This window comes from Halichoeres trimaculatus, unplaced genomic scaffold (genome assembly GCF_033239565.1).
Source record: "Halichoeres trimaculatus isolate MK-OKI-2021-1 unplaced genomic scaffold, fHalTri1.1 fHalTri1_scaffold_19, whole genome shotgun sequence".
In the NCBI taxonomy this organism is placed as follows: domain Eukaryota; kingdom Metazoa; phylum Chordata; class Actinopteri; order Labriformes; family Labridae; genus Halichoeres; species Halichoeres trimaculatus.
The window spans coordinates 22,280,311-22,307,874 of NW_027437197.1; the positions used below are offsets into that span (position 1 = coordinate 22,280,311).

General features: G+C 40.4%; 2 protein-coding genes across 2 annotated transcripts in view; both read left to right on the forward strand.

The window, feature by feature from the left end:
- The first annotated feature begins 128 nt into the window (after window positions 1–128).
- Window positions 129–16,450, forward strand: LOC141808680 (uncharacterized). Its single transcript, XM_074695355.1, has 18 exons — window positions 129–649; window positions 1,101–1,213; window positions 1,364–1,913; window positions 2,364–2,476; window positions 2,721–3,270; window positions 4,477–4,589; window positions 4,788–5,304; window positions 5,983–6,095; window positions 6,329–6,396; window positions 6,764–6,912; window positions 7,076–7,206; window positions 7,418–7,560; window positions 10,617–10,784; window positions 10,914–11,131; window positions 12,753–13,694; window positions 13,841–13,947; window positions 15,925–16,066; window positions 16,438–16,450. Exons 1-18 carry the CDS (start codon window positions 129–131, stop codon window positions 16,448–16,450), a joined length of 4,671 nt encoding a protein of 1,556 aa, XP_074551456.1.
- Window positions 16,451–16,536: 86 nt separating this feature from the next.
- The window catches only part of LOC141808782 (glucosylceramide transporter ABCA12-like), a 57,110-nt gene continuing 46,082 nt past the window's right edge, over window positions 16,537–27,564 (forward strand). The window contains exons 1-11 of the mRNA XM_074695492.1: window positions 16,537–16,637; window positions 17,356–17,432; window positions 17,765–17,892; window positions 19,733–19,906; window positions 22,852–23,016; window positions 23,177–23,375; window positions 23,462–23,601; window positions 23,762–23,881; window positions 24,061–24,151; window positions 24,546–24,725; window positions 27,221–27,542. Of these exons, the coding sequence (XP_074551593.1) occupies window positions 16,555–16,637; window positions 17,356–17,432; window positions 17,765–17,892; window positions 19,733–19,906; window positions 22,852–23,016; window positions 23,177–23,375; window positions 23,462–23,601; window positions 23,762–23,881; window positions 24,061–24,151; window positions 24,546–24,725; window positions 27,221–27,542 (1,679 nt within the window). The 5' untranslated portion in view covers window positions 16,537–16,554. The remainder of the gene's footprint in view (window positions 16,638–17,355; window positions 17,433–17,764; window positions 17,893–19,732; window positions 19,907–22,851; window positions 23,017–23,176; window positions 23,376–23,461; window positions 23,602–23,761; window positions 23,882–24,060; window positions 24,152–24,545; window positions 24,726–27,220; window positions 27,543–27,564) is intronic.

Sequence of the window (27,564 nt, forward strand, 5' to 3'; positions counted from 1 at the left end):
TTGAAGAAGTTTGAAACAGAAGATCAGTTTAGACTCATTTAGTGCAATTCTGATTGAATGGGAGATCCCCCTACTGAACATTTTTTCTTGTGATTTAAGGAAACCTGAGTCTATGGACTCTACTGGAAATGGCATTTGAGAAAAATGGCACCAATTGGGAAAACATCTCCAACATAATGATCCCAATAAAGGATCTCCAACACCTTTTGCAGACAGTGGCTCCCTTTCTCAACAGAGAACAACAGGCCTATCTCTTCCTCATTGGGAACTTTACCCAGTCCCTGAGTAAGGCTCTTATGGCGGCACAGCAACCAGGTGGTCTTCAGAGTGACAATTTCCTGGATGCCCTTGAGGAAACAGCTCAAAGTGCAATGAAGATCCTGACAGCAACCAACCTCACTCTCCCACAGTCTGTAAACATGAACATCCAGGAAATTGTGAAAAACTCACTTACACTCATTCTCCAGTCAGACATGAACTTCACCAAATCACGCACAATTTCACTGGAGATCATCAAGAGAGCTGAGAGTGTGATCAATGAGACGATACCAGAAATGATTGCTGAATACCTGCTTCCGGGGATCAAATTGATAACCACATACTTTGAGAGCAGCCTCACTGCCAGTGGACCAGACGCCTGGAATCAGATGTGAGTTTTTTTCTCTTTCACTTTTTACAGAAGTTAACTTAATCAAAATCCCACTATATGAGGTCTTACTTTTTGGGAAGGGAGACCTTGATGAAATGACTTTATTAAATGTGGATACATCCCTTGACTTGAAACAAAATGAAAATCAAGCCATGGTTTTGTGTGTACTTGACACCGCTACTTTATTTCCTATGATTGTATTCGCCCAGCTGTAGAGTGAGCAGGAAGCTTTATGCATGTTCTCCAGTACTCTGACTTGTGACTTTGGACAAACTGTGATTGAGGTACAGAGTCCAAAAAGTCATAACAGGCCCTTGTCAAAATCTAAAAGTAATAGAAAAGATATGAGCATTAAAACAATGCCATGCTAACAATTTTGAAGTATGTTGACCTTTAATTGTGACGTATCCAGATCTGCAATATTGAGTTTTTGTTTGTTTTGTTTCTGAAGAATTTTGGATGAGATGAAGATGGTCCAGAGCATCCTACCACCAAACAGTACAGCACGGGTTTACATTTCCACCCTTATCGACACCACAAGTTCTATCCTTGAGTCCAACAAAGGTAAGTCAACTTCTCTGTTTATTTTATTATTCAGGAAGAAGTGGCAGATTTTTGAAGAAGTTTGAAACAGAAGATCAGTTTAGACTCATTTAGTACAATTCTGATTGAATGGGAGATCCCCCTACTGAACATTTTTTCTTGTGATTTAAGGAAACCTGAGTCTATGGACTCTACTGGAAATGGCATTTGAGAAAAATGGCACCAATTGGGAAAACATCTCCAACATAATGATCCCAATAAAGGATCTCCAACACCTTTTGCAGACAGTGGCTCCCTTTCTCAACAGAGAACAACAGGCCTATCTCTTCCTCATTGGGAACTTTACCCAGTCCCTGAGTAAGGCTCTAATGGCGGCACAGCAACCAGGTGGTCTTCAGAGTGACAACTTCCTGGATGCCCTTGAGGAAACAGCTCAAAGTGCAATGAAGATCCTGACAGCAACCAACCTCACTCTCCCACACTCTGTAGAAGAAAACATCCGGAAAATTGTGCAAAACTCACTGAAGCTCGTTTTCCAACCAGACATGAACTTTACCAACTCGTGCTTGATTTCACTGGAGATCATCAAGAGAGCTGAGAGCATCATCAAAGCGGTGGTACCAGAAATGTTTGCTGAATACCTGCTACCTGGAATTAAACTGCTAACCACATACTTTGAGAGCAGCCTCACTGCCAGTGGACCAGACGCCTGGAATCAAATGTGAGCGTTTTTCTCTGTACTTCTATACACAAGTTAACTGAATAAGTTATTTTGTCATTTTACAGTGTCTTACTGTTTGGTAAATAGACCAGGTAGATATAAACCTAACCAAATGTAGACATTTCCTCAGGTTGAAGCATAATGAAAAACAAGCCATGTTCTTAGTGCACTGGACATCACCTCTTGGTTGCCAGTGAATGTATCTTGCACAGTTGTAGAATGAACAGGAGCTTTCTTGCATGTTCTCTAGTATTCTTACTTGTGACTTTGGACAAACTGCGATTGAGCCACTAGAGTCCACAAAGTCTTAACAGGCCCCTACCTGTTTTCCAGAATAAAAAAAATAGATTAGAACATTTTTGCAATGATCTGTTAATATTTAATGTGCCATGATGACCTTAAAATGTGACATATCAAGATCTGAGATATTTATGTGTTTTGTTTCTGAAGAATTTTGGATGAGATGAAGATGGTCCAGAGCCTCCTGCCATCAAACAGCACAGCACAGGTTTACATTTCCACTCTTCTCAACATCACCAGTTCCATCCTTGAGTCCAACCAAGGTAAGTCAACTTCTCTGTGTCAGTCTGGGTAGTGGACATGAATCTTGATGAAGTAAGAATGAATTGGAGATTGTGCTGTTCACCTTATAATTCAAGAAGTGGCAGGTTTTGGAATGAGTGTTGGAACCAGAAATCTGTTGCATGAGAAATAGGCTTTAAAAAGTTTAACATAAAAAAAGGATCCTTTAGTGCATTTCATATTGCATTAAAGATCTACTGTTGAATATATTTCTTGTGATTTTAGGAAACCTGGATCTGTGGAGTCTACTGGAAATGGCACTTGAGAAAAATGGCACCCGTTGGGAGAACATCTCCAACATAATGATCCCAATAAAGGACCTTCGGCACCTTCTGCGGACAGTGGTTCCCTTTCTTAACAAAGAACAACAAGCCTATCTCTCCCTCATTGGCAACTTCACCCAGTCCCTGAGTAAGGCTCTTATGGCGGCACAGCAACCAGGTGGTCTTCAGAGTGACAACTTCCTGTATGCCCTTGAGGGAATAGTTCAAAGTGCAATGCAGATCCTGACAGCAACCAACTTCACTCTCCCACAGTCTGTAGAAAAGAACATTCAGGAAATTGTGCAGTACTCACTTAAGCTCATTCTCCAACCAGACATGAACTTCACCAACTCACGCATAATTTCACTGGAGATCATCAAGAGAGCTGAGAGTGTGATCAATGAGACAATACCAGAAATGATCAATGAATACCTGCTTCCGGGAATCGAACTGATAACCACATACTTTGAGAGCAGCCTCACTGCCAGTGGACCAGACGCCTGGAATCAGATGTGAGTAATGCTCTGATTTTTGTAATGTTTCAGTTAAATAACAAAAGAAGCATTGCCTTGAAGTTAGTTCTCCTTTGTGTGCATTGAAACACGGCCCTTACATTGACCTCACATACCCAGATGTATCATTTCATACGATGCACACTGAAAATATAACCCTTTGGTGTTCTGTCCACATAAATACTAATGACCAAAATCTGTTCTGGGAACCCGGCTGTAAACATTTTAATTTCCTACTAGTTGGCATTTAAACACTGAACCTGGTGGATGCTTCATGGCTTTTGCAGTCGGCCAAGAGGGCACTTGGAGAACTACACTTTTTTAAACCTTAGTATTTACCCCTGGTCTTTGCCACCTGGTTGCCAATGGATGAATCTTCAACAGTTATACTGTGTAGGAGTTTTCTGGCATATTCTCAAGTACTCTAAATTGAACTTATACTGAGATCCAAAAGTGGCATATGGTACTCCAGTAGTGGCTCAGCTGCTTTTACCTGTCCTTGCAGTTAATGCTAGTTTCTACAACAGCAAGCATTATTTGCTTGTTGGCTCTAAGTTTCTGTTTTTGAGCAGTCAGACTGGCTCCACGCTTACAGTAGCCATAGCCATGTAGCTAGGCTTACTCTAATAAACACTTTGACTGTGCTGGAACTTATCAGCCAAAATGAAATAAATTCATTGTCTCTTCAAAAGCATTGCACATATCTATACAACACAAAAAAACAAGATGAAACATACACAGTCCTTTATTTATTAGCTTTTTTTTTGGACTGCGTTTTCATTTAGCACAGGAAACGATGTGGACAATATGACATACACTATAGGAATCTGCATAAGCTGCATTTAACACCCAGTGGCTTACCACCTGCCACTGTTGGAGGAACCAGCACCAGCTTTTTATTTAGGAACTGGCATAAACCACTTGGAAATGCATAAGATGTTGAGTCACTAGTTGCAAACCATACGCCACCTTTAGATCTCTGCACTACTGCTAAATTGTGAATTTAAAAAATACAAGATGAGCCACCCCAGTTAAAAAGAAAAAATAACAGGCCCCTGGCCGTTTCCCAGAGTAAAACAAAAAGAAATAAAATAAAATAAAAAACAAGAAGTATTACAATGCTTTGGTGACATTTGTTGAGACACATTAACATTTTGATGGGACATATCCAGATCTGAGAAATTGAATTTTTTATTGTTTGTGAAGAATTTTGGATGAGATGAAGATGGTCCAGAGCCTCCTGCCTGCAAACAGCACAGCACGGGTTTACATTTCCACCCTCATAAACATCACCAATTACATCCTGGAGTCCGACCAAGGCAAGTCAACTTCTCAGTGTCTGTGATATGTTGAGGGTTTAACCGTTCACCTCATTATTCACTATACAGTGCATGATTTTTAAGAGTTTCTGAAACAGTAAATCTGTCGTAAATTTGAAATTGCATTGGAGATCCACTGTTAAATTGTGTGTCTTATGATTTTAGACAACATAACTCTCTGGGCTGTTCTGGAAACAGTCTTTGAGGAAAGTGGCATCCACTGGGAAAACATCTCGAACATATTCAACCCAATAAAGGACCTCCATCACCTCTTCCAGACAGTGGTTCCCTTTCTCAACAAAGAACAACGGGCATACCTCTCTATGATTAGAAACATCACCAGGTCCTTGAATGATGCTCTAATGGCAGCAGAGCAACCAGGGGGTCTCCAGAGTGACAACTTCCTGGATGCCATCATGGAAACAGTTCAAAGTGCAATGAAGATCCTGACTGCAACCAACGTCTCTCTACCAAACTCTGTAGAGCAAAATATCTTGGAAATTATGCAGTACTCACTTAAGCTCATTCTCCAACCAGACATGAACTTCACCAACCCACGCTTGATTTCACTGGAGATAATCAAGAGAGTTGAGAGTGTGATCAATGAGACAATACCAGAAATGATCACTGATTACCTGCTTCCTGGAATCAAATTGATTACCACATACTTTGAGAGCAGCCTCACTGCCAGTGGACCAGACATCTGGAATCAGATGTGAGTGTTTTTCCCCTTTTCACCAATGATTAAGTTAACACACGGTTAAAACATCAAATGCAGCATTCGTTAGTCAATGGACTGCTTTGTTTTGGTGTAGGCTTTTGGTGCACTGGGCCAAATAAGCTGTTTAATCATCCTGGACTTTTTCAATATCACATTGATTTTGTGGCTTTTCCTTTTAGTTTTACACTGTGTCAGCTCATTTGAAAATCTCTGAAAACTTCTTAATATACCAAAACCTGCCTTGTTATGGCAGATCTTGTGTTAAAATCAACTTTAAACGTCAGAAAAGTTAAAAAAAACACACAAAAACAGTAAAATTAGCTTGACAACATTCATGCGAATAAGTTGAGAACTCAAAAAAAGTCATTTTGGCCTTTTTAATCTGCTGTGTGAACCTTCAAATTTCTAAATTGTAATTTCACAATTATGTCTATTTCATGCATTTTTAACAAATATATTTTGCTTTAGTGACAAACTTACAAAGTTAACTAGCAAGCATTAGCATTCCATAGAGGTCATAATAATTAACATCCATTCATCAACGTGGCTCACTGATAGTCACCAGATAGATTCAAGCATTCTTTAAGTGCATTAATAACAATAGAGGAGATTTGATGACTTCTTGATGTGACGTATCCAGATCTGAGATAATTGTTTGTTTTGTTGCTAAAGAATTTTGGATGAGATGAAGACGGTCCAGAGCCTTCTGCCGCCACACGGCCCAGCCCAGGTCTACATTTCCACCCTCATCAACATCACCAACTTCATCCTGGAGTCCGGCCAAGGTAAGTCAGCTTCCTTCTGTCGGTGTGGCTAGGGCACACGTGAATACTGATGAACGTAGATTGGTCTGAAGTTGTTGTTCACTTTGTTATTGAAGCTTTAATGCCAGATTTTTGAAGAACATGGGATCAAGGAAATCTGTCGTCTGTTGTAGAAGTTAATTAAGTTTAAGCATGAAAAAGAAACATTAAAAAAAATTGATGTTACAGTTGAATTTTATTTCTTGTAATTTTAGGCAACATGAGTATCTGGGCACTTTTTGAGAATGCATCTGAGGAAAATGCGCCCTTGATTATTGGAAAGGTAATGCTCGTCCAGTTTTTTTCCTTCTTTTGATTAAGTTAAGTTCAGTTTCTTTTATTTAGAAATGTGATGTATCAGTGGTGCACAGGATAAGCATGACATTACATGTAAAAACAAATACTGTAGCTGTTTTGCCAACGCCCTTTTTGTCTGCTGGCCATGAGGGTAGTAAAAGGCCGAGTCATTTGTCACGACACACAGCCAAACAAAACATAAAAACCAGATCTCTATCATGCTTTTGTGACCTGAACCTGGTGTTCTTTTCCACGGATCAAAAGACGTGTGAAGAAAAAAATAACTCTTGATACTGAGTATCTGAACGGGTGTGTTAAAATGGAACTTTGTGTACCTCTCTGTGTGTTGTTAGATGAGCAAACTGTTGAGCATGCTTTGGCCTCTCATCATGGGAGGCTCAGGCTCACATACAGGTCCTCCATCACTTGAAGACTTTGCCCATCTCGCTGAAGTCCTGGAACAGATCTTGTCAGGGAAGGCAGACCAAGTCACATGGGACAAGTATGTTTCATAAACACGTGTAATAGCAACAAACCTACCTAGATACTCGAATCACACCTTAAATTTTAGTTTCCTGTGTTTAATTTCCCATGACGTGGTTTTGAAAGAGTTTTGTTCGAATTCCTCTGTGATTGCTCTCAACCTGATGTTTTTTTTCCCACAGGCTGGAAGAGATCATTGAAGATCTGCTGTCAGTCATTAAAGAGACAGAACTGTGGGAAAGTGTCACACCTGTTATCCCTGTGTTTGAGAAAATTGTTGGAACTTTAGTGAACAACATGCAAGCAGAAAATGGTGAGAACACTTCATATTGTCCAGACAGTTTGCTAACATTAGTGGATTTTTTTTTTAAAATCTTTTTTAACTTGTTCTGTCCAACGTCACAACAACAGAATTATGGTCTGGCTGCCGTATTGTGCAAAACACCTTTACTTTTTCAAGGAGAGCCATTTGTGTATAAAGCAAAAAAAAAAAAAAAAACCCTTTTGTCTCCTCCTTCTTCCAGACATGATACATAGCCTTCGAATGCCCGTGGTGACCTTGATGAAAGACATCAGACAATCTGTGAACAGCAGTCATGTTAACCTGACTGAGGTCTCTGAGAGAATGCAGGACGCCATCGAGCGCACAGTGCAGGCAGCCCAGCAGGTTAGACCTCCACAGTTCTCCCCAAAAATAACACTTGAGCATTCCACAGCACTGTATCTGAGTGTTTCTCTGGCTGAGTGGACATGCTTGCATGTCTGTGTGAGAGAAAGAGAATGAGTGAGGTGGAGAAAGGAGCGACTGTCTGAATCCTTGAAGGGTCATGCATTGTTGCAGTTAACAAAGTCTGTCACATCTTGGCGTCACATCTTTTGAGACAATGCTTGACTGATGTTTTGAGCCGGGTGGGGACGTGTTGCTTTTTAGGTTTACAGTCTGTTCTCTCAACATGAATAGATTCTACGTGTTTATCTCCCTTTCTGAAAATTTTTGAGAGGGCACTCATACCAGGTATGCAAAAACAGTCTGGCTGCACAACTGTTGAACACTTGTGTTCCACAGCTGTCTCTAACCTGATGGTTGATGTTTGTTCTACAAATCACTCTCAGTCTGTTTACCATTAATGTTTATGAATAAGCTGCCATGCAGGGTTTTTGTTGCCCTCTTCTGGCGATTAGAGAATTTACACAAATACTTGAATATTTGTTTTTAATTTATTCACATTTACCAGAATATAATCCATTACTTTCAATGATAAAGCTATATACTTCAAATGTGTTGAGTAAAAACATTAAAGCAAGAGAAGTCAAAATCTAGAGCGTATGAATAAATAGCTACGTTTTTATAATATTCAAAAAATAATTCACTAGTTCCCTGTCTCTTCATACATTTGCTATTTCTTAACTTTGTCTTTGGGCATTTTTGCTGAAATGTAGACTGTAGATTGTGAAGGGAGACATCCAGCCGAGGGTGGATGGGCAGGGGCCCAACGATCCCAGGCCCACCCACTTTCTGGCAAGCCCACCTCAAACTTTTCTTGATATTTTTTTTTCTTTTATTCTTATTTTTTCTTTTATTTCTTTTTTTGTAATTAAGTTTTAATTCAATGCAAAATTAAAACAAGTTTTGCAGCTAGACAAAGTTACATTCATTTTTCAGAAATAAGGAAAAACAGTGAAACAAGTATACATGTTGTTGTCTGACCATTGTTCTAAAATGTGGTAATTAAAAAAAAAAACTTTTTGAAGGCAAATTAAAAGAAAATAAATTAATAAAATAAAAACAACTTTTGTATCATAAATGAGAATTTTAGGGGTAGTAACACAATAAGAACTTTGCATTTACATTTACGTTTATGTCAATGACCCTTCCCACACAAAATGAAAAATCTTTTCAAGTACATACACTCAATCTCGATCAGGATAACTTGACAACAGTGAAAGAGTGCAAACAAGTCCAAACCAAATATATTTTTGGACATATGTCCAAATTTGTGGTTAACATCAAGTATACTGAAAACTGATGAATTAAAGTAGATTTTTAGTGGGGAAAAATAAATAAAAATAAAAATAAATAAATAAAATAAAATAAATAATAATATATGCAAAACAACCACAACGAAAAAATCTCATGTACTATGGACCATAAACAAATTAGAGAGTTCATAACAGAAAAGAAAACCTGGAGGGTTGGGTGTTTAAGCCTAGCTGCTTGCATACGTTCTTAGATCAGAAAGACTTGTATTGACAGGAATAAACTATATACAAATGAGTAGCTCAAAAATTAAAAACAAAACAAAAACTAGCAAACTCTCAAGGGCAAGAGGGTTACCATGTCCACATTTTGGATGTAGTACAGTTTAATGAAGATACATAAGTAGTCCAAGGTTTCCAATAATGTTTGAACTTTGGTTGTTCAAGCCTTAAAGTAAAAGTGAGTTTCTCCATCTTATTTCTTTTTTTTAATCTGTTTTAAAGAGGACTATAACAAAAAATTGTGTCACTTAACACTTGGTTTGTTTTTGTTGGATGACCTGTCTATATAAAATGAGCTGAGTTTGGCAATCTTAACCAGTTGGTAAAAAAGTTATGAGTCATTCAGCCTCATGTTAAACTGGTAGGACTAGAGATGGAAGGTTGAGGCTGTGCAGCCAATCGGTGGGTAAGATCACTACTCTTTGGATACCACTGAGAGCCATTGCACTAAAATGTTATCAAATATTAAAGGATCAAAAAGCTGCAAATCTGCTTTAAAACACACATAGTAACAGTAATTTATCTATAGCTATAAAGTAATAGTTATTTACTAACTTCTGTAATTTAACGCCCACCCAAAATTGGTTGGGCCCACCCAAAATTGAAATCCTGGCTCCGTCCCTGGGTTGTGGTTGAATGTCGGACCTTAACTGCCGCGATGGAAACTCTATCTCCTGTACAAAAAGCTCACAATTTAACCACCAGGCCAACCAGTGACCCAGTTTGTTAACTGTGTGGTGGCATTTATCCAAGATAATTGGTGTCACACGCAACAGTCAACATAACAAAAGCACAACCAGCAGTGATGATGGAATCAGTCCAAAAGTTGCCAAGGGTAAAAGTTGTAGGTTACTGTAAGAAAGTCTTCTAAGCAAAAGGAAAAAGTTTCAAATTCAAACATTTTTAAAGCTCAATCTGTTGACACCACTCAGCTGTTCAAAACCTACATTTATATCCAGCTATCGCTATGTTTGTTATTGAACCATTTTCTTCCCTTAGCTCATCTCTCATCTATTGACACTATTTTGTCCCAGAAACAAAAAAAGAGAAACCAGTATCTGATGTGACCCAGCTCATATCAGAATACCAGTGCACTGTTTACTTTAACCCTATTAAATTATCTTAGACCAAAGAGAGAACCGCATTACAGCAGAGATTTTTGATAAGACAGAAACTCTATAGCTGACCTAGCATAGACTCACATACATTGTACGCATGTAAGTCCCTACAGTAGGTATGGGTGTGTACCTGGTATTGCAGTGATGATACCTGTGTGAGACTTCTGCCCTTTTCTTTACTCCTCTGTAAATTGCATGAACAGAAAGATAATGTTAATTCCCTTGTGCCTCTGCCTTTTTTTCTCTCATACTTGGTCTGCTCCTTCCTCTGTCTTGCTAACTCGACCTGTCTCCTCAGAACAGTGTGTATGCAACATGATACATTTGTCACATTTTCCCCCTCCAGGCTAATGGCTCACTGACATGCAGGGAAGTTTTGGAAATATGGGATCCTACAAGAGAGGCAGCCGGGTTGAGCAACTCAACCATGTCTGCGTGGTGCGACATCAACCTGCGGCCCGTTTTGGAGGCCTATGATGAAGCACAGGATGTGTTTGGCCACATGAATATGAGTGTGAGTAGATTCAGTAGGTTTAAACACATGCTCAGTTTATAGTTTCACCACTTGGTGGCAGTGTTGACACACAGAGAAAGCTGCCATGTTTCTCACAGTCTATCTCTGCTGTATCTGTTCTCTGTGTAGCACATTGGCGCAAGACCAATGATGGTGAACGCCACAGCCGCCAGGATTGTCAGGACTTTACAGTCTGTCTACCAAGTCAGCATTAACCGTACGTTTGTGGCAAGGAAGCTTATCATGGCTTTCTCAAACCAGCTCTCGATGCTGACAGGACACCCTCTGAGCCCTGAGGCACAGAAACACTGGATCAAGCAGCTCCAGGAGATGGAACTGCAGAACAGGTGACTGTACACAAAATCAACACGAGTCATATTATTGCTTACATGATGTTTTTCTCCCTGAAAGTTAAGAATTACTGAGCTCAAAAACAAAAAATAAAACCCACATTAGGGATTTTTAATTAACAAGCCGCTCAGATTCATGTAATTATGCACAGTTGTTTTTTTAATGTTAGAAATAAAACCTGTAAGGGAAAAATATCAATTTGTTTCAGAATGAAAGAGCAGCAGCTTCCTCCCAGTGATCAAAAGTCACATGAAAAGAAATCCTTGGCTCGCTTTTGTTCTAAATTTGTCACCAGCAGAAGCTTTAGTAGATCAGACAGACCAGACCACACTGGAGTCACAGGATATGAGGACAGTGCTGTGTAATCACACCAAAAAAAAAAAAAAAACGTCTGCTGCAAAACAAAAACCCAGCCTGATCACATTCTGAAGTTTGACTGGCGAAGTTTTCATGGTTATCAGTCGCAGACCAGTAGCCACAGATTCACCCACTCATGAACTCATTGCTTCATTAGTCGTTAAAACATTACCCACATCGCAGCGGTCAGGCCGGTTTGATTCCAACATAATTACACGAGGAATTGGAGTGATCCCATTTGCATCCGGCTTGCCTAATTTAATCCCTCTTTGCCTGAAAACACAGAAGCCTACACAGATATCTGCTTAACCATGATTTAGCGGGCCGAGACATCCTCTTAAAATTGATTTCCCTTTATACACCAGCTGCAATAATGAGCCGGGCACAGTGATAAGGATCACATTCTGCATATCGCGAGGAATCAATCAGGTCTGACTCCATGAGTTATAGATCATTGATCACAGTGGAAAGACTGCGTGGCTGATTATGGAGGGTGAAATGGGAATCTATGCGAATAAGTATAAAGCAGTATGATGGAGAAATATTACTTCGAGGGGAGATGAGAGCGTTGCATTAAGGGAATGAATCAGAGGCGAGCTTTGCATTGCATATTGGGGGTTTGTCCATCAGCCACAGAAAAGATCTGGAAGATCATCTTTGAATATTTCAATCCACATTTGGATCATAGACTGTGTATAGAGTGGACAGCGTGCATCACAGGCGCAACCATTGGCAGCAGTTGGGCAACCAGAGTCTACGCAGTAGAGACTGTGTGGGATTCTGGGAGAATCTGAGTGGAGCCGGGTGACAGAAATTATTTATATTTTTTTTTTCTTTTGAGAGTCTAATCACTTTTTGACTCTACCTCCCGACATATTTTACAATCCCGGAAAAATACACAAGAACAGCAGCTGTCAATCATTGTTAAATGTGATGTAAAACCATGTTTTTAACCTCTAATAACTAATCAAAAAAAAAACTCCTCAGAAAAAAGAGGACTTGAACACAAGGCAGCCAATTGGATGTGAGAAACATTTCTACGAGGTGTATTAATTTTTGAAGTTTGACCACAGCCCATCTGGAATGACTGGAGAGCCAGATTTTTTTTACCTGTACTGCAGCCAGCCACCAGGGGGAGAAGTTTTCGTGGCGACCTCACATTAAGCCGAGCAAGATGACATCCATTTTTATACAGTCTATGGTTTGGATCCGTCAGTCTGTCTTGTTTCGAGACACTCACTGTTCCCTTCCTCTCTGCAGCTTGTCTTCACTCAGAATGCTCACAGAGCAGCTCCTGATGGTGGCCCCATCCCTCCACCCTTACATCAAAGCTGGGGAGAAAGCGCTGCGCCACATCCTGGCCAACTACCATCAAATTCACAATGAGAGCTCCTTCGAGGACGTCTTCGATGAAGCGGTCAGGATCTTCCTACTCGGTGCAGGCCTCACGCCTGAGGACATCGCCTTCCTGTTGCTGGGCAACTTTTCCGATCCGGACAAAGACTCTCTGATTCACATGATACAAAAAGCTGTCAAACATCTGATGAAGTTGCTTGAGGATGTGCCCATGGTTTCCAAAGTTTTGGAGCACTTTCTGTCACCCAATGACACAAGGATGATAGTGGAGGAGGTGGCTGAGCTGCTTGCATGGTTGGCCTCTCCAGAAGGGTTCGATCTGGATCAGCTGGAGCAGGCTCTGCCCAAAATCTTCCGCATCCTCAAGCCTCTATTGTCAGCCCTGACAAGGATGTGTATGGACACACAAACACACATGGAGCTGTTTGAAGAGCTGGCTTATAACATCGTGGCAATGGTGAGACAAATAATGAGCACCAGTGGTCTTCTGGGCCCCATGGACTACCACCAAGACATGTACATGCTGGAAATGACAGGCAGTAATCATACTAAAGGGCTCCGACACAAACGTGAGGCACCAATGATCCCCATGAGGAGCCCGATGGATGACTTCATAGATCTCTTCCACATTAACTACCCTGCCATGTTCAAAGCCTTGTCCACCCCCCTGGATGATGGAGAAATCCAGGAAACGGCCCACATGTTCTTTGCAAATCCTGATCTCAGCGTTGTGATGAAGGGGATGACTAGAGACATGCCATGGCACTTGAACACCTCTCGAGAAGACACCATTGATGCTGCTGTGAATATTCTCTCCTACTTCACTCTCCCAGACGTGCTTGACAAGTAAGTCTTACTTACAGCTCCCAAAAATGGCTTGAGTAGAATAAAAGATCATTTTTTCTGCTAATGTTTGTTTAAACTTAGCATTTAGCTTCAGATATAGATAATATAAACAGAAGTGTTGGTCACCAGTCTTTGATCTTCTGCAGAACATTCTTGGAACTCCTGGAAAATGCTGCAGATATGCTTCCCGAGGGTTTTATGTTTGTCCCAGAGCTCAAGGCTATCACCGAAGCATTTGCCAGAGAAGACGAAGGTAACTCCAAATTCTAATCTAGCATCTTTTTCACACAGTCTGGACCTGTAAGCTCTGCAACCTGCAGCTCTGGAGCCTCATGCGGCTCTTTGAACTTTTTGCAGTGGCTCTTTGTGGCTTCAAAAAATATGTATTGTCGAAATAAAGAATTTTTATTTTTCAGACAGAGGTTATTAATGATTTAAGAAATTGACACTAAATAAAACTATGCAGTAACATTTTGTTAAACTAAATATGCATTACATCCTGAAATAAAGCCTGCTACCACTCTACGTCACCTTCTGCAACATCAACGGCCCGACAACTTTCCCTGCACCTGTGGCTAACCTTAAGTTTTACAACCCTGGGAAGGTAACTAAATCTACAAAAAGACTAATCTGGAAGAAAATAAAGATTTTATTTCTGTGCAGACAGGTTCATTTAACTGACAATGTGTCATATTAATGTGTTATGCTTGAATTGTGGCAGGAAATAAGCAAACAACAGAAGCGATGAGTTGAGCCATACTATCAGTTTATCATATTTGAGTATTCTTTGAAAAAAAAATAATTTTTAATTTATTACATTTCTCTCTTTTTTTGCATTTTTTACTTTCTTTTTATTCATTTATTTTTATTAAATTTCTGTTTTTTTGCAATTTGTCAAATTTAATTTTTAAATGTTTTGCAAATTGATAAAATTTCCAGTAATTTTTTTTTTTTTTTTTTTACAGTTTAGATAATTACTCACTGGATAATAAGTACGATAATATGTTAAGAATTTTCTACACTTTATATTCTTCATTGTGAAGATAAAGTAAATTTCATGGCTCCTGATTGACTTCAATCCAAGTGAACTGAGGCAACATGGCTCCTATGGAATTAAAGGTTGCAGACTCCTGGTTTGGTCATTCAAAGACTAAAGGCTGTGTTGCTATGAGTAAAATTTACTGATTATTTAAATGCAGTATCCAGAAATTGGTCATTCTTTGCCCTTTCTTCAAGTCAATTTCAAATCCTGAGTCCTCGCTCAGCTTCCTATCATGATAAACAACAGCTGATGCTGTAAACCACCGTAGTGCTCGTGGTGATGCTGCAGCTGATGTTTACACAGTCTGCCAGCCTGTGTGTTTTAACTGGGACACCGTATGCAGAAGTACCAACCTTACGTCTGACCTTCACAGCTACACTGGAGCTAAGGGAAGCCCATAAACCGTTTTGTGAATGCTGTTGTTGTTGTATACATGATTACAGCGCAGCATAATTCATTCCAGAGATATGAGGAATAAGACTTCACATCAGCTTAGCTTGAGCTCCCAAAGAGCCCAAGGCCATATGGCCCTTCTCCAGCAGAAAGCCACTCAGCACCTTTTTAAATCTCATTAGCAAAGTAGAATTCAATCACTTATCCTGTCCGCCCTCGCTAAACGTCTCCCCTCGCGCTCACACAAGTGGACATCTATGACCTCCTTTTAATTGGCGTCTGTGCTTGTGTGATAATGTTTCCAGTGCATACAATCACTATGTAAGCAGCAGGGGCTTTACTCCCTCTCTGAAAAAAGCCCCCTCTCATATTCTTCACTCGCACATTTGGAGAGAACAGTTGTAGTTGCGAAGGCCTGTAGGTGATGAGCACCCTGAGATTAAACAGCACCATTGTCTAATTTTGGCCTAATTAAATATTCTGTCATCACGTCTTTCTGCCTGAGGTGCTTCCTTTCTTAGGGCTTGTCAAATGTGTTTTAATGCACGACAGCATCTAGTACCGCTGGCCCTCCTGGCCCCATCAGTCCTGCACGGGGCTTCACTTTAAACACATCATTTACTGCTCGCCGCCTGACGCCACCACCGCCCCACAATGGTGCGAGTTGTAATGAAGCCCACAGGGACGTCACGTTATTCTGTCACCTTGCAGACCCTATTGCCCTCCTTTTCCTTTTCTGTGACATTCTTCTGTCTAACTCTAATAACTGCTCTTGTTTCTCCCCTACCTTCACAGAAAAGCTGCTCCTCTTGGAGGAGACCTTCGAAATCGCTGCTGAGCTCCTTCAGATGAACATGACAGACCCTGCATTCATGGAGCAACTAGGATACCTGGAATCGAAGGTTTCTCTTATATTTCCTGACAGTTTAGTGTCAAAGTAAGGAGAAGTAATGTCTCACTGTTGGAGTTTTTCAAAGGTTACAAAAAGCACATCCAGTTTATGAGTAATTTCACTTCCAATGAGTTGATATTCCAACAACAAAGCAGCAGTGTTTTCAGAGTACAACCCACTTGAATGTACTTAATAGTTTTGAATGTTTTTTTTAAAAGAGGTTGACCCAGCATGTCTCTGTTTTATTGAGGCTGAATAAAAAACATGAATAGGCAACAAAAATAAAACCACTGCTAATGAAACTAGGGTCAAAAACATGCTGTTTTTTTAAAGGTTGACACAGTTTGATATTTCATTTTTCAATTAATCAAAATCAAACGCATTTGTTCACACCTCACATGACTGTGCTCTCCCAGGTGTGCGCTGTAGAGAAAATCGAGCCTGTGCGTTTGCTGATGACGACAGTTGGCGTGGAGCCTGGATTTTTCTGTGACACCTTGATGCCGGCCCTGGAGTTCTTGGTCGAGACTGTCATGATGGACATTAAAAATTTGAGAGATGGCTTGTTTGAGACTTTCGTTGGAGATCCCAGCACCTATAACGTCAACTCTGAGTGGTACGAGATTTTCTTCATCTTAGTATTGTCTTTACCTCCACCAAGGAGGTTGTGTTTTCAGGAAAGTTTGTTTGTTTGTCTGTAAACAAAATAACTAAAAAAGTAATAAACAGATCAAGATGAAATTTTCAGGAAATGTTCAAAATGGGATAAGGCAGAAATGATTAAATTTTGGAGGTGATAAGGATCACCGTCTGGATCCAGGTTTGTTTCTAAGGATTCTTTATCATTGTGAGATAGAGCCGTTTTCACTATATGTGTATATAACTCCACCATAAATGGTCGGATTGCTTTGCAAAACAATACAAGACAAGATCACCATTATTTCTGACAGATGTAGAAGTACGATCCAGATCCTGGCAATATTCTGGATACTAAGATCTGGAATATGAAATATGTACTGGGTCATCATCATTTTTAACACTGTCAGGAAAAAAAAAAAATGTACAAACCTGCAACTAACAACAAATTGTCGCAGACAGTCTGCTGAAAAGGAGTATAACATTAAAGTAGGACTTAAGTGTTGGTGACAATCACGGTATGCTTGGTGGAGGTCTGCGCTCTCTGACTGCTTTTCTAGTTCCTACATTTTTTCCATGAATTTTCACCTGAAACCTTAAAAACTTCACCTCAGAATTATGTTTTTAGTTCTATTTCTTGATTATGATTAAACCCTCTTGTTGTACTTGTGTTGTCATCCCTGTGTGTATGATTCAAGGACCTCTGTGCTGAGTGGAGGTCTGAGCTTCAACATCAGCAGCCTGAGCTCTCTCAACATTAACATCACCTCTCCAGGTGAGACTCTTTCTCCTGCGTCAACATCCTCTCTGATAATAACATCAGCCACTTGTAGCTCTTTTAAATGAGTGCTTATTTTTAACTTGTAACCTCAGTAAACACAATAAAACAGAGAGCTGTAGTTGTTGTTATAATTCAGATACTATTAAAGAACATAATCACAAGAAACAATTGACGAGACAGTTATTAGAGGAATGAAGTGTTGAATAGAATAAGGCTGAAAACAAACATGGAAGCCTTCCTGCTCTATGCTCAGTATATACACTGTTTATACTCGTAATGAAAAATCTATTTTCAACAAGGACTTGTGTTTCTTTATTTCCCAGGAGCTGTGACGCTTGGTGAAATGCTGAGGAATAAAACAGCCTTTGTTGAGGACGTGCAAAGACACACAGATCTTGATCCCACTGCTCTCTGGACCCTGATGGAAACAGCTCTACCCAACAACAATTTAGTGGTAAGAGATGATCGCCCTCCACATGCTTCGAGCTGTGTGCTAGAAAACATGTAACCTCTGTCTCAGTGAATCTGAAAACACATTAGTGCTTTACAACCCTGCTGCAACAAGAAGACAGATTTACTTTGTTACTGAGAAGAGAAGGTAATCATTGTTATACTCCATCCTTAGTGCAGCAATCAATTTACCTAGATGAGTAAATTCAGCTTTTACAAACAACCTGCTCAAGAAAGTCAGCATTTCAATTTCCTAACTCACTGGAATGCACCATCCTTCTTTCCATTTACCCGATGCGATAATCCTACGTTTTAATTTAGAAACCTCCAGATTTAAAACCTGCTTATTGCCAGTGACCTAGAGGGAAATCAATTTCTTTCAGGGGTTTTACTAAGACTCCAACTAACACTCTATTTACAGTGAAACTGAGACCCGTCAGAATTGTCTGAGCGGCGTGATGAATCAGTAAAATACAACTTATGTTTTGCTGACTCATGTTGGGGTCATTTTTGCTTTGCTTTTGCTCTGACGGTGTTAAAAAAAAAACAGATGCGTCTCTAGTCCGGGTCCTTCACGGCACAGGATCAGAAAGGTTTCCATTCAGATCAGTCTGTCGACTCAGGGGCCGATTACACGCCAACGGTTTTACGGTGAAACGCAAAAGTTTTGTTATGTTTTAGCCTCGCGTTAACACGGAAACGACGTTTCAGCCAACCTAAAATGCAAACTTTTGAAAACGGCCTCCAGAGTGGGATTTTTCTGAAATGCTGCCGACACTGTTGCCGTGTAAACAGTAAGTCGGCGTTTTCAGTGGGAAAGATGACGTCACACTCTGCTTCCTGCATGTGCATACAACAGGACAACAGTACTGTTGTTACGATTGTCGTGAACTACCGTGTTGTGCTTGTGCTTGTGCTGCTCAATCTGGTGAGTGTCTTTCAACAAAATGTGCATTTGTTGCTCCACTTCTGCTCTTAGTATTCCCCAATACACCAGATGATCGACTCAACTCTTCTTCGGTGGAGATTTCCGATAAGCGGCTTCAGGACAGGACAGTTATAGCATCACCTACAGGCCTGGCATGCTTACTACAGCGTTTTCAGTCCCTCTGCATTTCCGTGTAGATTTTTTTCACTGTGTTTTAGTGTTTTCAGATGAAACGTTGTTGTATAGATGGGGCCTTATACTGGATCTGCTCCATGGTGGCCCGTGATGTCGCAGGTAGAACGCAGCAATCCTGTTTTTGCTGGACACTGGAGCTGTGACGCATAGATTCAGCGTAGGGAAGATTGAACATGACAGGAAGTAGTGACCGGAAACTATCTAAAAACACCCAGTGACTTTCAAAATAAAACAAACTGTGTCAAAACCAGATTGTATTTAGCTTGACTAAAACAAAACAAAACAAAACAAAACAAACAGGTTTTACAGCCTAACATGAATAAAGAGACTTATCAATGGAGTGGGAAGAGCAGGAACTCGAGCAGGACTCCAGCTGTTTGACAGTCAAGCACTTTCAGGACTGAACATGCAGCCGATACAGGTTGCCAATCAATACGTAACAGAGCTAAGCTGAACTACAGACGTATCTGGTGTATTCTAGGTGTGGGAACTCACTAGCTTCTTGAGTAGCTAACTGGCTGGGAAAAATTACAGCACACAGGCTGAAAAGTTGATCTTCAGCTTCAGAGACATCCATGTTTTTCTTGCCCTAATTAATAGATTCCAAGACTCAAAATGTTTACATCTTTCTCTTCTTTAACTCCTACAATAACCTTCATTTGATCCTATGTTTCAAGCATTAACTTATTTTTGTCAAATTGGATTTATGCTTTGAAAACAGATCCTCTCCTGGTTGGTAAACCTGCGCCATTGCGACTCCATCCGCTCATCAATGAACATGGACCAGGCGGATTTGGCCTTCTTGAAGATTTTCTGCTCCATGCAGTTTGATGACTGGTACAGCTTCTCTCTGCTGCTGGCTCGCCACCTCAACATAGAGAAACTCATCTTCAGAGTAAGGCTTGAGTTTTGATTGATTTTCTGTTCATTCTCTTTCTTCTATAGACAGTGTTTATTTTCCTTTGTTGGGTTTGGAAAAAAAAGACTCCTGAATGTGTTCGAAAATGCTCAAAAACTCTAATAGCTGGATCGAAACAGAAATCGTTTCTGCTGGGATGTTGTTAAACTGTTTGAAGCTGCTTTGTGTTTGTTTGAGGAACACTTAAAGCAGAGGAAAATAAGTGTGAAGAAAATATTCCTTTAATCAAAGAGACTGTCTCGTACGCACATTTAAAAAGATGTGTTTTTTCCTTTGATTGAACAAAACAAAAATGTCTATCAAAGAGAAAAATAAACCACTCAAACACTGTCCAGACAAAACAAACCAACAGGTTTATTTAATAAGCCTCTGGTTAGTCAGTCTGTGTTAATTCAATGTGATGATCATTTGTGTAGACATAAGAGGAATCAGTTATTCTGATAAACCTGCTAACACTTAGCTCCTCTTCAGTAAACATGTCTCTCATCAGATTTGGGGTTAAAGATGCAGTTTTTTGTGAAAAGCTCTAAGCTGGCTGTGTACCATTTGTCCAGTAACGAATAGCAAACAGTGTGTGGTTGCTACAGACGGTTTGGTAAAGCTAGCCCAAACCAAAGCCAACAAGGAAATCAATGACTGCAAATCAATGAATCCTGTTATTCTAGGTTGGCTGTGTAAAGTAAAACTGTTTGCTTACATCTCAACAACTCTGCAAAATCGGATTCAGGAAATAGGATAAACTAACAAAACAGACACGATGCAGCAGAGACTATGGTTTGCCACTTTCACATAGATTTTTCCAGACAACAGCCTGGAGGTGGTAAAGACTGCAGTGTAAGGCAGTTTACGGTTCAGTGCCACTTTTAGCTGGAGCTGTTTTGTCACAGACAAAATCTCTGAGGCAGAGTTTGAGCAACACTTTTTGTTGTTTTGGTAAATCTAAAAGGATCAATGATCCCTGCTTTCCAAAAACTGAAATTTAAGCAACTGTTTGTGTCTTGTCTTGCTTTTTGTCTGGATTTTTATGCATCAATTAACATTGGAGACATGGTGGAAATGAATAAGTTTAACTTCTCTCTACTTCTTCTATGGCTGGCCCTGAAGATACCATAGATTGACCCATTTGGTCAAATGTGGTGTCGGTCAAATGTTGGGGTGGGAGGAAAAAAATCAATTCACATACGTATCAGGATTTTTTTGTTGTGTGATATTAAACCTGGATTCTTAGGAAAAAATAAAACTCTTTTTGAGCTTGGATGGGAAAATGTTCCTGTTTTTCTCCAGCAGGGGGTGAAATGCTTTTTGTCTGACTCACATAAGCTGTTTTTCAGGCTGCCTACTACACCAGCAGTGCCTACTAATTTGGCTGATATTCAGTACGTAGTAGTAAGTATGCAAAAACTTTCAAAATCTGCAGTATACTAAAAATCCCCGGATGTTCTACTGACCCAAGAAAATTTCTCAGTATGCAACAAACCAGTTTACTTGGCATACTGTTTCCCACAATGCACGGCACTAAAGCTGTTTGTCTATTTGGATGACAAGTTTTTGTTAAATAGCGACATCTAGTGGAATGAGTCAGCATTACAACTACGATACAACAACACTAATGTTAGACAGTCTGTGAGATAGATGTGAAATAATGTAAAGAAACGCTAGCAAATCTTATCACTTCCAGTCGTAAAGAGGTGTTTACTTCTACAAATTCATTAGCTCATATAAATCACTAATTCACTCTTTAAACCATACGTGGACTATGTACAAGTGTTTTTTCATCAGCTGTAAAAAATAAAATCCCTTTCAGATTTATTTTCAGTAAACGTAACAACTTTTGGTGTAAGATTAGAAATCAAATTTGATGATTCTGTTTGATATGATTAACAAGATAACTAAAAGGCTGAGATTAACAGTTTACTACAAAACAGACCCAAGAGATCAGTCATACTACATACGACAAGCAAATGTGGTAGTAGGTGGTTTGGAATACAGCCATGGTGTCCATTTTTGGGGTAAATATGGCTCCTGATATAGGAATTGGCACCCCAAAATCATAAAAGAATCTGATCAGGAGAAAAACATGTCATCCCAGCCCTAATCCAAAGGTCTTCACTCTGTAGTATTAAGATGTGAAACACCTCACAGATGACCTGTTGGTGAGCCCCCGCCTGTTAAGGGGCCACACATCATACTGTAACAAATTAAAGGCACAAAAACAAGTTGTCCAAAATCAACTTAATATAGCTCCTTATTGTTTTAGAAACACCATCACTGAGACAACCCTGAATGCTGTCTGTTCTTCCCACTGTGTATTTACATCAAATCTGTACCAGGCAGCTTTCCTCCACTGGATCCTGTCTTGTCTTATTTTGTTGAATCTCTGTATCCTCCACTGTCCTCCACCCACTATGGACATGTTGTGTAAGGAGATAAGAACAAATGCCCTGGGCAGAAAAAAGGATGGGCTGTGTTTGTAGGACAGAGAGGATGGACATCTACTGTTTCTGAAACATGATTTAACATTTCACAGAAAACTCTGAAGAGAAACTTAGCCTATACAAACCCAGTCTGTCAGTCAGGATTTGTAATATGAGTGGCTAAGCTGTTTGTTAGACTATGTTTTTTCTGCTGTTTAATGATTTAAAAAGAGGTGGATTGAGAAAGTAGATGGTCACCCTGCTGCACAAATCACCTCCTGTCTGATTTCTCTAGCCCTCTGCTTTTATTCAACTGATTTTAAAGTTGAAAAACAACACAATGCTGTTGTTTTCCACAGCAGACTCCTAGAAAAGAACATGACAAAAGAAATTCAGTCTTTTGAAACTTAAAAATGTCAGATCCTCTTGAACATGAAGAGAAAATGAGTTGAAGGAAAGGAAATAAGAAACTGAGGGAGAGAAATAACACATTGTAAAATCTTTCAGATCGTGTTGACTGAAGAAATGCAGAGCTTTATGGAAGTGATGCTGCAGATGGCTGAAGTTGTGATCAACATGTTGGACAAGATTGCTCCTGCTGTTGAACAGATTCAAAACTACATTGCTTCTATGCAAGAGCTGGACTTAGCATCAAGCAGCAGGTCTCACCACGTGAGTAACTTACAGATACATAATCCACATATTCTCCTGTGTTGTTCTGTGGTTGTGTCACCAGCGACTGGCTGGAAATACAGAGAGGACGTGTCGGATTTTCTTTAAGTCTCCAGAAATCATAAAGTATTAAACGTTTCAAACCCTCGTTTGTCTTCAGATGGCAAGAGTGCAAAGGTCCACCGACTCCAACAGAGCATCATTTGTCACCCTGTCCCGAGCGCTGTGCAGTAACGGCATCATGGCTCTGTTTGGGATCTCCAAAGTCCACCTGTCTACAGAAGACTCAGACCCATCCACGCAGAATGACCCCAAGAGAGAGGAGATGATTGAGAGGTTTAAACTTCCAAGAAACGCCTGTGAGTGGTCTCTGTTTTCAACAATCTGAGCTTAAGATTTCAACATACATTCGTATCTAAATGTCGTCTCTTCTGTTTTCCTACAGCTCCGTTCTGCATGAACATGTACCTGGAGATGGTGAACACCACAGGAGGAGCCATCGCCTGGGCCTTCCTCAAACCAATGCTGATGGGATACATCCTGTACACTCCTGACACACCTGTCACCAGAGAAATCATGAGGAAGGTATACACTACATACATCATAAGTTGAAAGGGAGTGTTTGTGTTGCTCTGTCTGCCTGTATGGTTCTGTTTTTAGTTCAGTAACTGCTGCATACACAGTTTCTGTGAGCCAGACAAAAACATGATTCACACGTTATCGTCCTTGTCCCGTCCTTGTCCAGTCCAAGGCCACCTTGCAGGAGCTCTATGACCTGGGGAAGCACTCTGGAGAGTGGATTGAATCCTCGGGCTACATCTTAGAGGCTGCAAAAATCCTCGGCCACACTTTGCCGATGCTGCAGGTAGGAAAACTCTGAACCCTCTGCCTTCTGAGTATCAGATTTTTTACTCCTCCAGCTGGCTCGCTGTCGTCTGAAAGTCTTTAGATAAACTTCGCAATGGTCTCCAACGACTTCCTGCAGCTGAATCATGATGTTGTGCGTCCTCTCCTCCACTCCCTCCCTCCCCTTCCTCTTTTTAGAATTCCCTGGGCAATTCCTTTGTGAAGAATTTCATTGAGATGCAGACAGACATCAATGTGGGAACAATGAAGGAGACGCTCAGCAGCTTCTGTGAGTGAGCGTTTGAAGGTCTTACTTTTTTAGCTGCAAGAACCAGGCTTACCCTTCTATTCCTCCCTTGCTTATTGCCTGTAAAATAACCACACCACCAGGAAATGGGACTGCTCCTTTGCTTTACAGGAAGCCCTGCACTCATTTCAACATGGCTCTCTCAGGGCGTCTCTTCTTGATGTGATTATACATGTCAGTCATTTTATTTACACAAGCCCTGACTTTGATGTACAGCTACTAGATTAGATTACCTTGTACTGTCAGATGATGTCTTTATCCCACTTTTCCCATAATACAACAGGGCATGACACTGTGCTGATTTACATGCATTACAGATAAACTGCACTCAGATACGGATGGTGCATTTCCTGAATGTGCTTTTTATTCTCTACAGCTAATGTGACACAGATGCTGGAGCAGAACAAAGACATGCTGGATCAGATCACCACCCTGTCCACCCTCATGGTGAACCTCTCCTCCTGCGTTAAATTTGACCGTTACCGTGGCTACGACTCAGTAGAGGAGCTGAATGCTGATGCTGAGGACCTGACCAAGAACAGGGATCTCTATGCAAGTAAGTAGAGCTTTAGATTGTAGATTCAATCAATCAATCAATCAATCAATCAATCAATCAATCAATCAATCAATCAATCAATCAATCAATCAATCAATCAATCAATGTTTATTTCTAGAGCCTTTACATAACCCAAAAGGCCCCCAAAGTGCTTTACAGTAGCGTCAGAGAATAAATAAGAACACTAAAGATAAAAGCAACATAAAACAATACTGTAGGAACAATACATAAAAGAGGAAGATGCATAAAAATGCAACGGGAGGTGTGCATAAGGGTTCATAAAAGCCATTCTGAAGAGATAAAACAAGATAAAAACTAATATAACACCTAAAAGTCTTTGTCAGGGTTAAAAGCCATTCTAAAAAAGTTCCCGAGCTATTTGACACAGTTTGTTTTATTTTGAAAGTCACTGGGTGTTTTTAGGTTTCAGGCAGAGGTGTCAAAAGTATTCACATTATTACTTAAGTAGAAGTATAGATAGTCGGGCTTAAAAAGACTTTTGTAGAAGAATTGATTGTTGAAGTATCAACTTAAGCTTTACTTAAGTAAAAGTGTAAAAGTACTGGTTTCAAAACTACTTAAAGTAAAAGTAAATTAAAGAGGGGAAAGTTACCATTAAGGTTAAAAGCTTAAGCTGTGCCACAGGAGCCCATAGTTCACATAGTTCATCCCTTCTCCTGAGTCTCTTCCACGGATATATTCATACTAAGCTACATACGTCTGTTATGTCCTCGCTGAAGTGTTGCACGATTTGTGTTATGTGAAGGTATGATGGATCACATACAAACCAATGGCGCAATTTCAGTGATTTTAAGATAGGTTTTTGCATTTTTTTGGTGTGTGTCCTTTTAAACGATGACAAGCTGGAATAAAACAGGAGTAGCAGGGCAATTTAAAAGGTCCCATATTATGCTCCTTTTCTGAAGTTTATTATGGATCATTGATGTCTTCATGAAATGGTAGTAACATGTTTTGGTCCAAAAAGCCAATAAATCAAGTACAGCAGCATTGTTTCCAAGCTCTCATAGCCCCTCTGCTCAGAACACTCTGATTTAGTGGGTGTGGCCTTCATATGTAAATGAGCCACCGCTGATACCGCCCCGCGCCACAAGCTCCAATATGGAACTATGTGGCTGTTTACAGCCAAAAACAAAGCAGTGATGGCTCTTCAACTTTAGCATTCTCCTCCCCGCTGCTTGAGAGATTTCTCTCTGCATTCACAAGCACTACCAAGTGCAGGTTTTGTCATTAAATATCACATTTTGGGCTGGGAGGAAAGCCAAAGACCCACAATTTTCACTAAAAGACTTCAAGTGATTTTTGCATAATATGGGTCCTTAAAAATGTGCGGAGTAGTAAGCACAAATATTTGAAAATGTTAGAAGTAGAAGTAAAAAGTTGGCTGAAGAATAATTACTAAAGTAAAGTATAGATAACCAAAATTTTGTACTTAAGTAAGGTAACGAAGTAGTTTAACTTAGTTACTTGACACCTCTGGTTTCCAGTCATGACTTCGAGTCCCGCTTGGTTTTCCCTTTGTGATTCCATGGGTCACAGCTCTGTGTCTGGCAAAACTTGGATGGCTATGTATAACATGCGACCTACCAGTCTAGTGTGGTTAGTCCAGTGGGTTTCAGGTTGAAATACACCAGATGCGTCTCCAGTCCGCTCTGCTCTGCCATGGCACCAGATCAGAAAGGTTTCCATTCAAGTCAATCTGTTAACTTACACTGGATCCGCTTTGTTTTAGTCCGGCAGGTAATATGCAGCTATCCTATTTTTGCAGTACGCTGGAGCTATGACGCATAAATTCAGTCTAGGGAAGATCAAGCAGGACATGAAGTCATAACCGGAAATTACCTGAAATCACCCAGTGACTTTCAAAATAAAACAAACACTGTCAAAATCAGTTCGTATTCAGCTTGACTTTGACAACAAACAGACATAATGAGCTGAGCCAGACAGGAGTCAACAGGTTTTAGGTTTTACAGCCCAACATGAATGAAGAGAGTTGGATTGCAGGTGTATCTGCTGTAAATTTGAGGCGTATCAGTGATTTATTCTTCCAAAACAAAAGGATGAAGTGGTGTATATTTTGCTTATGAAAAAAGTCTCCAGTCTAGTTTATCAACCACTCAATTATTTATGTGCTTTCACTCTGCGATTCACTCTCAGGACTTTCTCTGTATGTAAGTTTCTGAGCAGGATAACAACAAGGCTTGATGAGTGTAAACCCTGCCTGTAATGGAGGCTGGCGGCTTCAAAGGCACATTAAGCATCCACCTCATCAAACAGATACTCATTTACATTTTTTTAATCTCCCGTGCTTCCTCTAAAAGGATCTTGTGTTGATAATGAGTTGAAGTAAGGGCCCTTATCGCAGACCTGATTCTGCAACAGTTTATCCAGGGTGGCTTAAAAGTTCGTCCTGCTGCTTTGAATATCTCCACGGAGTGCAAACTGTACGCAATAAGATGGTGCAATCTGTCTTCAAGGTGTCATCTTCAAGCTTCCCAAAGACAGCAACACATCCAGGAGGCGCAGAGCTGCCCCTTCAACATCCTCCCTGCCTCCCAAAGTCAGCTACACCATCCGCATGCACATGGACAACTCCATGCGCAGCGACAGAGTCCGGGAACCTTTCTTCGTGAAGGACAACTACATCGCAGCGAGTCGCACTTTGCGCTACAACCGCGGCTTCGTCTACCTGCAGGAGACCATAGATCGAGCCATCATCGCCACCCAGACTGGCAAGAGTGTGACTGAAACAGCCGTCCAGCTTCAGCCCTTCCCTTATCCCTGCCACCACCGGGATGAGTGAGTCCTAAATACATGACTG

What these genes read in the sequence shown, in the direction of transcription:
- LOC141808680 (XM_074695355.1), top strand. Translation starts at nt 129, where the DNA reads ATGGCATTTGAGAAAAATGGCACCAATTGGGAAAACATCTCCAACATA. An exon ending in CATCCTTGAGTCCAACCAAG is followed by an intron (nt 2,477 to 2,720) that starts GTAAGTCAACTT and finishes TTGTGATTTTAG; the next exon opens with GAAACCTGGATCTGTGGAGT. An exon ending in GACCAAGTCACATGGGACAA is followed by an intron (nt 6,913 to 7,075) that starts GTATGTTTCATA and finishes TTTTTCCCACAG; the next exon opens with GCTGGAAGAGATCATTGAAG.